We start from the raw sequence: 12,106 nt of genomic DNA, 5'->3' as shown, positions 1-12,106 counted from the left end.
TACTATCCAGCATGCTTATTCTACAACAGGTTTGGCATGTCCAAAATCTGTTCAGGCCCACTCTACACGTAAGGTGGGTTCTACCTGGGTGGCTGCCCGGGGTGTCTCAACTATACAGCTTTGACGAGCAGCTACTTGGTCAGGGTCGAACACGTTTGCTAAGTTCTACAAGTTCAGTACTTTGGCCTCTGAGGACCTTAAGTTTGGTCAGTCTGTTCTGCAGGAACCTCAGCACTCTCACAGGACGAAGCACCCTGTCTATCTGACTTCCCCTCCTTGGGCCTATCCGCTAAATTTTGCTGAAAAGCAGCTGAGGACTGATCTAACTCATACACTGGATGTGGCATAACCCATGTGGGATGTTGCATGTAAGGGCTAAGTTGGAACACCATCCCTGGTACTGTAGCAGGTGTCATACGGTTTGCTAAGTTAGACAACGTATGTGCAAAAGCTGCCCAGGGAGGTTCCTGTGACTGAAAAGGTCCCTGACTAGGGGCCAGTCTATTCAGAAGGTTTTTATGGAGACTAGAGCAATTTGCACACAAGTCATCTTGTACCAGATCCTGGGCTGTTAACCCAGATTTGCAGGACAACCATGATATTAATGTAGGTACCTCGTCACTTTTGCCTTTTGTGGACATAGCAAAAATATTAACCACACCAGTGTAATATATGCATAAATGTGACCGTATTCACTTTAATACTCTAAAGTGAAATCAAATCAGATCCCACCTGCCTCGCACCAGCATTGAGGATCTGACAACACAAGGGACAGCTAACATATAACAGAGTTAGAGTCAGCAATCACACTAGCAATCGTCTCAAAAACAAGAATGCATTAATATACACTGTTAGATAAGAACATTTCAACTACATAATACATATAAGTAGGTAGGAAGAACAATACTGCATTACCTTAAACCGGACACTGCACGTGTTCAGATGCACAGCTAATAATACAGCAGTTCACAATGCTCATTTGCATCAGGCACCTACTTGCTACTCGTACCGCCCAGGGTAGGTAGGAACTCAGTGCTGTATCACCTGCCTCAGAAAGAGCGGGATACAGGGAGACTTAAACCCCACTTCCATGTGTGACCATGTCACAAACAAACGTCTGATAAACTCAGACGCACCAGTGTACCCCGCCGCACTATAACATAACAAAGCTTGTGGCTGCAAAAAAAATCTAGCCGCTCAACTGTACAACGTGACTGGCTCCTGCACCATGCAAAAAACTGAATTACCTGAGACAGGAGGTGGGCATATAGGGGGCTGGCCCGATGCATCCTTGGAGTCCGAAAAGCTTAACTGTTTGGTGCCCAATCCGCTGTCATTTCATCATATCCCAAGGTAGATCCTGTGGATCACTGTGGACCCTGATAGAGAACTTAGAGATTTTATTGCTCTATGTGCGATTTAAGGTTGTTTAATTTGTCTTTGTTCTACTACAAGAAAACTTTATAACACAGTTATAGGTAGAGCTATAAACAGCACCCAGGCATTATTACACTATTGGTTTACATCTAGTATACTTCATTGGTTTACATTTTATATACACAATCCATACCTCCCAACATGACCCATTCCAGGAGGGACAACATGCTCTCTACCTGGACTTCCCTCTTAATTTATGATTGCAATCACCTGGGTTTTTTATCAATAAAATAGTTCAACACAGGTGACGCCAATCGTGTATTAAGAGGGAAGTCCAGGTAGAGAGCAATTTGTCCCTCCTTGAATGTCATGTTGGGAGGTAAGTACAATCTCATATACGCCTCCTCCTCCCCCCCCCACCCCGGCTTAATACAACCCTATATAGATAGATACAAGCGTATGTTACATCACTACCTTTACTGCAGAGTAAAAAACATTATATATCACTACCACAACTAATAAATCCACATCAATATTAACATTGGTTTGAGAATTTACCAACATGACAGGAATTTACCATAACAGCCCCTACAAAGGCCCCAACCTTCACTGGCAGTTACCTCAGATCTGTCCAGTCTCACCCAGGGGCATTGGGCCTAATTCGGAGTTGATTGCAGCAGCAAATTTGTTAGCAGTTGGGAAAAACCATGGCCCTCATTCCGAGTTGTTCACTCGCAAGCTGCTTTTAGCAGCTTTGCACACGCTTAGCCGCCGCCTACTGGGAGTGAATAGTAGAATTGCGAACAAAAGATTAGCAGAATTGCGCATAGAAACTTCTTAGCAGTTTCTGAGTAGCTCGAGACTTACTCCGCCATCAGTTCAGTCAGTTTCATTCCTGGTTTGACGTCACAAACACTCCCAGCGTTCAACCAGACACTCCCCCGTTTCTTCAGACACTCCCGCGTTTTTCCCAGAAACGGCTGCGTTTTTTCGCACACACCCATAAAACGGCCAGTTTCCTCCCAGAAACACCCACTTTCTGTCAATCACATTACGATCACCAGATTGAAGAAAAAAACCTTGTAATGCCGTGAGTAACATACCTAACTTAATAGCAAATTTACTTGGCGCAGTCGCACTGCGGACATTGCGCATGCCCATTAGCGACTAATCGCTCCGTAGTGAAAAAAAATAACGAGCGATCAACTCGGAATGACCACCCATGTGCACTGCAGGTGGGGCAGATATAACATGTGCAGAGAGAGTTAGATTTGGGTGGGGTGTGTTCAAACTGAAATCTAAACTGCAGTGTAAAAATAAAGCAGCCATTATTTACCCTGCACAGAAACAAAATAGCTCACCCAAATCTAACTCTCTCTGCAAATGTTATATCTGCCCCACCTGCAGTGCAAATGGGCCCTCATTCCGAGTTGTTTGCTTGCTAGCTGCTTTAAGCAGCCGTGCAAACGCTAAGCCGCCGCCCTCTGAGAGTGTATCTTAGCTTAGCAGAAGTGCGAACGAACAAAGCTTGCGAACACTTCAGACTGTTTAGTTCCTGTTTTGACGTCACAAACACGCCCTGCGTTCGGCCAGCCATGCCTGCGTTTCCCCAGGTACACCTGTGTTTGTATTTGACACGCCTGTGTTTTTCAGCACACTCCCTGAAAATGGTCAGTTACCTCCCAGAAATGCCCCTTTCCTGTCAATCACTCTGCGGCCAGCAGTGCGACTGAAAAGCTTCGCTAGACTTGTGTGAAACTACTTCGGCTGTTGTCAAAGTACGTTGCATATGCGCGTTGCGCCGCTTTTTTGCTTAAACACTGCTCTGCGAACGAAAACAGCTAGCGAACAACTCGAAATGACCACCATGGTATTGCCCAACTGCTAACAAATTTGCTGCTGTGATCAACTCTAAATTACCCCCATTGTCCCAATCGTACTGTATACAGCTGCTTTATATCCACCTGCTGGTTCCTTCAGGTACACACTACATCTCACTCCAGCAGTACAGCAGCTTTACCCACATGCTCAAGTCCTTCCCTAGCCGGGATCTCCCAACATTTCTCCAGAACTGGGAGAGGTCAACCACTCACCTCCAGTCCAGTGCACAGAATGACTCAACCTCTATTCCTCTCCCCACTGCTGCCTTGGGTTTGTGGAGCATGGCTATTGGTCAGGGGTCATGTAATTGATGATGTAATATGGGCAGGTCAGCCTTGTACACCGTGGCTGGATATTGCAGATGGCTACCGGGGGGAAAGTTCTTCCTCCCACCCTGGTGTCTCCTGGGAGTCAGCCTGACTGCCGGGCACCATTTAAGAATCTGCAAAGTTCCTGGCTAATTCCACTGAACCAAACAAAAGAATCACCACAGTAACATGAGAACTGCAAGAATTAGATGGGCTGGTGTGTAGGTTGGAGTCCACAGTCCACGTGCTGAATTGTCACACACACATTATATATATATATATATATATATATATATATATATATATATATATAGTCTCTGTATATTGATGGTTTCCCAACATCTGCCCATGTGATGGCAATTTGGTGACATTTCACCATAGTCTGAATTGAAAAATGTTAACTTTTGGACAAACGTTTTCCATATATGTATTTTATTCCCAGCAGATGGATGTAGCAGCCGGAATGTCTCAGAGGATCATCTCACTATATTTCCAGATGGTGAAATAGAAGAAGAAAATGTCACCCAAGATTCTACGGAAGAAATCGCTCTTACCCCAGTTATACATCCGGAACATCACCGTGCAGATATATCATCTGGTTCCTCTAAACCTGGGGAATGTGCTCCTGATATCTCTGATGCATCTGTTACAGCTCTGACAGTAGATACAGTGTGTCCCTCTACTGAATGTTCAACACAGAGCACAGAGCCTGTTCCCCATCAGCCAGGGAATAGGCCACTTCAATGTTCTCAGTTTGGGAAATGCTTTAGATATGAATCATTTTTATGTATACATCAGATATATCACAAAGTTGAGAGGCTGTTTCCATGTTCTGAGTGTGGAAAAAGTTATACAGAGAAATCAAATCTTGTTAGACACCAGAGAAGTCACACAGAGAGACCATTTCCATGTTCTGAGTGTGGGAAATGTTTTAGAGATAAATCAGTTCTTGTTAGACATCAGAGAAGTCACACAGGTGAGAGGCCATTTCCATGTTCTGAGTGTGGGAAATGTTTTACAAGGCCATCAAGTCTTTTTACACATCAGAGAAGTCACACAGGTGAGAGGCCATTTCCATGCTCTGAGTGTGGGAAAGGTTTTGGACAGAAATCATCTCTTGTTACACATCAGAGAAGTCACACAGGTGAGAACCCATTTCCATGCTCTGAGTGTGGGAAAGGTTTTGGACAGAAATCACATCTTGTTAGACATCAGAGAACTCACACAGGTGAGAACCCATTTCCATGCTCTGAGTGTGGGCAAGGTTTTGGACAGAAATCACATCTTGTTAGACATCAGAGAAGTCACACAGGTGAGAGGCCATTTCCATGTTGTGAGTGTGGGAAATGTTTTGGACAGAAATCATGTCTTGTTAGACATCAGAGAAGTCACACAGGTGAGAGGCCATTTCCATGTCCTGAGTGTGGGAAATGTTTTACACAGAAATCATCTCTTGTTACACATCAGAGAAGTCACACAGGTGAGAGTCTATTTCCATGTCCTGAGTAAGTGGAGTTACTCAGGAGGTACTTTGTGTGTTTGCAAGTGAGAATATTTTATTAAAAAATTAAACGGCATTGTGTGGCTCATTCAGATGCAGTTCTTGCTGTTGCTATCTTGCCGTATGCAATTGCAAGTATAAGCTAATATGGGCAGATGCTAACTAAGCATAGGGGCGCCCAGTGCTGTTGCATTATTTCCGTCCAGCAGCGTATAATTGCTGATACATCGGTACCATCATTGCAAATTAGGCCATGTTGGAGAGTCTTGAGTGCCTCTGAAGATGCACAGGCTGAGCTGCTCTCCCAGGATGCTGAGGGCTCTCCAGTAGAAAATCAAAACAGGTTACCGTCCGTAGAAGAGGTTAGGAAGTTTGGGGGCACACTTTGTATAATATGTATAGAAAATGTTAAACTATAACTTATTCAGACCTGGGTAAAATATATAAAAAACTTTACTCACAATGCAACAACAAAAATAAATATTTTATGAAAAAAATAAGAATTTACTTACCGATAATTCTATTTCTCATAGTCCGTAGTGGATGCTGGGGACTCCGTCAGGACCATGGGGAATAGCGGCTCCGCAGGAGACAGGGCACATCTAAAGAAAGCTTTTAGGATCACATGGTGTGTACTGGCTCCTCCCCCTATGACCCTCCTCCAAGCCTCAGTTAGGTACTGTGCCCGGACGAGCGTACACAATAAGGAAGGATCTTGAATCCCGGGTAAGACTCATACCAGCCACACCAATCACACCGTACAACTTGTGATCTGAACCCAGTTAACAGTATGATAACAAACGAAGTAGCCTCTGAAAAGATGGCTCACAACAATAATAATAACCCGATTTTTGTAACAATAACTATGTACAAGTATTGCAGACAATCCGCACTTGGGATGGGCGCCCAGCATCCACTACGGACTATGAGAAATAGAATTATCGGTAAGTAAATTCTTATTTTCTCTAACGTCCTAGTGGATGCTGGGGACTCCGTCAGGACCATGGGGATTATACCAAAGCTCCCAAACGGGCGGGAGAGTGCGGATGACTCTGCAGCACCGAATGAGAGAACTCCAGGTCCTCCTTAGCCAGAGTATCAAATTTGTAAAATTTTACAAACGTGTTCTCCCCTGACCACGTAGCTGCTCGGCAAAGTTGTAATGCCGAGACCCCTCGGGCAGCCGCCCAAGATGAGCCCACCTTCCTTGTGGAGTGGGCCTTTACAGATTTAGGCTGTGGCAGGCCAGAATGTGCAAGTTGGATTGTGCTACAGATCCAACGCGCAATCGTCTGCTTAGACGCAGGAGCACCCATCTTGTTGGGTGCATACAATATAAACAACGAGTCAGATTTTCTGACTCCAGCTGTCCTTGAAATATATATTTTTAATGCTCTGACAACGTCCAGTAACTTGGAATCCTCCAAGTCGCTAGTAGCCGCAGGCACCACAATAGGCTGGTTCAAGTGAAAAGCCGAAACCACCTTAGGGAGAAAATGAGGACGTGTCCGCAGTTCTGCCCTGTCCGAATGGAAAATCAGATATGGGCTTTTGTACGATAAAGCCGCCAACTCTGAAACTCTCCTGGCTGAAGCCAGGGCCAGTAGCATGGTTACTTTCCATGTAAGATACTTCAAATCTACAGATTTGAGAGGCTCAAACCAATGAGATTTGAGAAAATCCAAAACTACGTTTAGATCCCACGGTGCCACTGGGGGCACAATCGGGGGCTGTATATGTAGTACACCCTTGACAAAAGTTTGTACTTCAGGCACTGAAGCCAATTCCTTCTGGAAGAAGATTGATAAGGCCGAAATTTGAACTTTAATAGACCCCAATTTGAGGCCCATAGACAATCCTGCCTGCAGGAAATATAAGAATCGACCCAATTGAAATTCTTCCGTTGGGGCCTTCTTGGCTTCACACCACGCAACATATTTTCTCCAAATGCGGTGATAATGTTGTGCGGTCACTTCCTTCCTAGCCTTAATCAAGGTAGGAATAACTTCCTCTGGAATGCCCTTTTCTTTTAGAATCCGGCGTTCAACCGCCATGCCGTCAAACGCAGTCGCGGTGAGTCTTGGAACATACAAGGTCCCTGCTGAAGCAGATCCCTTCTTAGAGGTAGAGGCCACGGATCCTCCGTGAGCATCTCTTGAAGTTCCGGATACCAAGTTCTTCTTGGCCAATCCGGAGCCACTAGTATTGTTCTTACTCCCCTTTTCCGAATAATTCTCAGTACCTTTGGTATGAGAGGCAGAGGAGGACACACATACACTGACTGGTACACCCAAGGTGTTACCAGAGCGTCCACAGCTATTGCCTGAGGGTCTTTTGACCTGGCGCAATATCTGTCCAGTTTTTTGTTGAGGCGAGACGCCATCATATCCACCTTTGGTTTTTCCCAACGGTTCACAATCATGTGGAAAACTTCCGGATGAAGTCCCCACTCTCCCGGGTGAAGGTCGTGTCTGCTGAGGAAGTCTGCTTCCCAGTTGTCCACTCCCGGGATGAACACTGCTGACAGTGCTATGACATGATTTTCCGCCCAGCGAAGAATCCTTGCAGCTTCTGTCATTGCTCTTCTGCTTCTCGTGCCGCCTTGTCTGTTTACGTGGGCGACCGCCGTGATGTTGTCCGACTGGATCAACACCGGCTGACCCTGAAGCAGCGGTTTTGCCAAGCTTAGAGCATTGTATATCGCTCTTAGCTCCAGTATATTTATGTGAAGAGACGTCTCCAGGTCTGACCATACACCCTGGAAGTTTCTTCCCTGTGTGACTGCTCCCCAACCCCGTAGGCTGGCATCCATAGTCACCAGGACCCAGTCCTGTATGCCGAACCTGCGGCCCTCTAACAGATGGGCACTCTGCAACCACCACAGGAGAGACAACCTTGTTCTTGGTGACAGTGTTATCCGCTGATGCATATGCAGATGCGATCCGGACCATTTGTCCAGCAGATCCCACTGAAATGTTCGTGCATGGAATCTGCCGAATGGAATTGCTTCGTACGAAGCCACCATCTTTCCCAGGACTCTTGTGCATTGATGTACTGACACAGTTCCTGGTTTTAGGAGGTTCCCGACAAGTTCGGATAACTCCCTTGCTTTCTCTTCCGGGAGAAACACCTTTTTCTGAACCGTGTCCAGAATCATTCCCAGGAACAGCAGACGTGTTGTCGGGGTCAATTGAGATTTTGGAAGATTCAGAATCCACCCGTGTTGCTGAAGCACTACTTGGGTTAGTGCTACACCGACTTCCAGCTGTTCTCTGGACTTTGCCCTTATCAGGAGATCGTCCAAGTAAGGGATAATTAATACGCCTTTTCTTCGTAGAAGAACCATCATTTCGGTCATTACCTTGGTAAAGACCCGAGGGGCCGTGGACAAACCAAACGGCAGCGTTTGAAACTGATAATGACAGTCTTGTATCACGAACCTGAGATACCCTTGGTGTGAGGGGTAAATTGGGACATGCAGATAAGCATCTTTTATGTCCAGGGACACCATGAAGTCCCCTTCTTCCAGATTCGCTATCACTGCTCTGAGTGACTCCATCTTGAACTTGAATTTCTGTATGTACAGGTTCAAGGATTTCAGATTTAGAATAGGTCTTACCGAACCGTCCGGCTTCGGTACCACAAATAGTGTGGAATAATACCCCTTTCCCTGTTGTAGGAGGGGTACCTTGACTATCACCTGCTGAGAATACAGCTTGTGAATGGCTTCCAATACCGTCGTCCTTTCTGAGGGAGACGTTGGTAAAGCAGACTTTAGGAACCGGCGAGGGGGAGACCTTTCGAACTCCAATATGTAACCCTGAGATACTATCTGCAGGATCCACAGGTCCACCTGTGAGCGAGCCCACTGATTGCTGAAAATCTTTAGTCGACCCCCCACCGCTCCTGAGTCCGCTTGTAAAGCCCCAGCGTCATGCTGATGGCTTTGTAGAACCCGGGGCGGGCTTCTGGTCCTGGGCAGGGGCTGCTTGCTGCCCTCTCTTACCCTTTCCTCTGCCTCGCGGCAGATAAGACTGTCCTTTTGCCCGCTTGTTTTTATAGGAGCGAAAGGACTGCGGCTGAAAAGACGGTGTCTTTTTCTGTTGGGAGGGGGTCTGAGGTAAAAAAGTGGATTTGCCGGCAGTTGCCGTGGCCACCAGATCCGATAGACCGACCCCAAATAATTCCTCTCCTTTATATGGCAATACTTCCATATGCCTTTTGGAATCCGCATCACCTGACCACTGTCGCGTCCATAAACTTCTTCTGGCAGATATGGACATCGCACTTACTCTTGATGCTAGAGTACAAATATCCCTCTGAGCATCTCGCATATAAAGAAACGCATCCTTTAATTGCTCTAGAGTCAATAAAATATTGTCCCTATCCAGGGTATCAATATTTTCAGTCAGGGAATCCAACCACACTACCCCAGCACTGCACATCCAGGCTGAGGCTATTGCCGGTCGCAGTATAACACCAGTATGAGTGTATATACTTTTTAGGGTAGCTTCCAGCCTCCTATCCGCTGGATCCTTGAGGGCGGCCGTATCAGGAGACGGCAACGCCACTTGCTTTGATAAACGTGTGAGCGCCTTATCCACCCTAGGGGGTGTTTCCCAGCGCGTCCTAACCTCTGGTGGGAAAGGGTATAATGCTAATAACTTCTTAGAAATTAGCAGTTTTCTATCTGGGTTAACCCACGCTTCATCACACACGTCATTCAATTCCTCTGATTCTGGAAAAGCTACAGGTAGTTTTTTCACCCCCCACATAATACCCCTTTTTGAGGTACCAGCAGTATCAGAGATCTGCAAAGCCTCCTTCATTGCCGTGATCATATAACGTGTGGCCCTACTGGAAAATACGTTTGTTTCTTCACCGTCGACACTAGATTCATCTGTGTCGGTACCTGTGTCGACTGACTGAGGTAAGGGACGTTTTATAGCCCCTGACGGTGTCTGAGACGCCTGAGCCGGTACTAACTGGTTTTCCGGCCGTCTCATTTCGTCTACTGACTTTTGTAATGTACTAACATTATCACGTAATTCCATAACTAAAGCCATCCATTCCGGTGTCGACTCCCTAGGGGGTGACATCACCATTACCGGCAATTGCTCTGCCTCCACACCAACATCGTCCTCATACATGTCGACACACACGTACCGACACACAGCAGCCACACAGGGAATGCTCTAACCAAAGACAGGACCCCCTTAGCCCTTTGGGGAGACAGAGGGAGAGTTTGCCAGCACACACCAAAAGCGCTATCAATGTATATAAACAACCCTAAAAGGTGTTGTTTTTGTTATATGCGCTTTTAATATATAAATATCGCCAAATTATGCCCCCCTTCTCTTTGTTACCCTGTTTCTGTAGTGCAGTGCAGGGGAGAGTCCTGGGAGCCTTCCTCACAGCGGAGCTGAGCAGGAAAATGGCGCTGAGTGCTGAGGAGAATAAGCTCCGCCCCCTTTTTCGGCGGGCTTTTCTCCCGGGTTTTGAGAAATCTGGCCTGGGTTAAATACATACATATAGCCTTAATGGCTATATGTGATGTATTCTTTGCCACTAAAGGTATTTAATATTGCTGCCCAGGGCGCCCCCAGCAGCGCCCTGCACCCTCCGTGACTGGTCAGTGAGAAGTGTGTAGCAACAATGGCGCACAGCTGCCGTGCTGTGCGCTACCTTCATGAAGACTGAAGAGTCTTCTGCCGCCTGTTTCCAGACCTCCGATCTTCAGCATCTGTAAGGGGGATCGGCGGCGCGGCTCCGGGACGAACCCCAGGATGACCTGTGTTCCGACTCCCTCTGAAGCTATGTCCAGTAGCCTAAGACTCCAATCCATCCTGCACGCAGGTGAGTTGAAAATCTCTCCCCTAGGTCCCTCGATGCAGTGAGCCTGTTGCCAGCAGGACTCACTGAGATTTAAAACCTAAAAAAAAACTTTCTAAGCAGCTCTTTAGGAGAGCCACCTAGATTGCACCCTGCTCGGACGGGCACAAAAACCTAACTGAGGCTTGGAGGAGGGTCATAGGGGGAGGAGCCAGTACACACCATGTGATCCTAAAAGCTTTCTTTAGATGTGCCCTGTCTCCTGCGGAGCCGCTATTCCCCATGGTCCTGACGGAGTCCCCAGCATCCACTAGGACGTTAGAGAAATATTGTTTGCTGAGGGGTACGTCACTGGTGAGAAGTGAATGTGAAACGTACGTTTTAGGAAAAATTGTTTGCTGAGGGGTACGTCACTGGTGAGAAAGTAAATGTGAAATGTAGATTCAGTTCTAAGAGTCCTGTTTCATTCCCGGAGACACGTGAGCAAGTCTGCACTGTACACCTTCCCGCGAAGGTAACTTCTTATCTACCATTCCCTTTTCTCTATCACACTGACCTCTCTATCCCAACGTCACTGCAATGTTATATTAGGAAACTAGTGTGTGGTGATTACTGTATGGTGGTGTGGTGATTGATTACTGTGTGGAGGTGCAGTGATTAGTGTATGGCAGTGTGATTACTTTATGGTGGTGTGATTACTGAGTGGCGGTGTAGTGATTACTGAGTGGCCGTGTGATTACTGTATGGCCGTGTGATTACTGTATGGTGGTGTGATTACGGTGTGGCGATTACTTTATGGTGGTGCGATTATTGTATGACGGTGTGGTGATTACTGTGTGGCGGTGTGTTGATTATGGTGGTGTGGTGATTACTGTATGGCAGTGTGATTACTTTACGGTGGTGTGATTACTGTGTGGCGCTGTGGTGATTACTTTATGGTGGTGTGATTACTGTATGACGGTGTGGTCATTACTGTGTGGTTGTTACTGTGTGGCGGTGCGGTGATTACTGTATGCCAGTGTGATTACTGTGTGGCGGTGTGATCACTGTATGACGTTGTGGTGATTACTGTATGGTGGTGTGATTACTGTTTGACGGTGTGGTGATTACTTTATGGCGTTGTAGTGATTACTGTATGGTGGTGTTGAATACTGTATGACAGTGTGGTGATTACTGTGTGGCGGTGTAGTCATTACTGTGTGGCCAT

General features: G+C 46.5%; 1 protein-coding gene across 1 annotated transcript in view; it reads left to right on the top strand.

The window, feature by feature from the left end:
- LOC135056710 (uncharacterized) overlaps positions 1 to 5,538 on the top strand; it is a 114,330-nt gene extending 108,792 nt beyond the window's left edge. The window contains exon 16 of the mRNA XM_063962193.1: positions 4,009 to 5,538. Coding sequence (XP_063818263.1) covers positions 4,009 to 5,075 — 1,067 coding nt within the window. The 3' untranslated portion in view covers positions 5,076 to 5,538. The remainder of the gene's footprint in view (positions 1 to 4,008) is intronic.
- The last annotated feature ends 6,568 nt before the right edge of the window (positions 5,539 to 12,106 follow it).

The sequence above is a fragment of the Pseudophryne corroboree genome, chromosome 3 (assembly GCF_028390025.1).
Source record: "Pseudophryne corroboree isolate aPseCor3 chromosome 3, aPseCor3.hap2, whole genome shotgun sequence".
NCBI classification, from domain to species: Eukaryota; Metazoa; Chordata; class Amphibia; order Anura; family Myobatrachidae; genus Pseudophryne; species Pseudophryne corroboree.
Note: the sequence above shows the minus strand (reverse complement) of the source record. Positions and strands in the feature narration are given on the sequence as shown.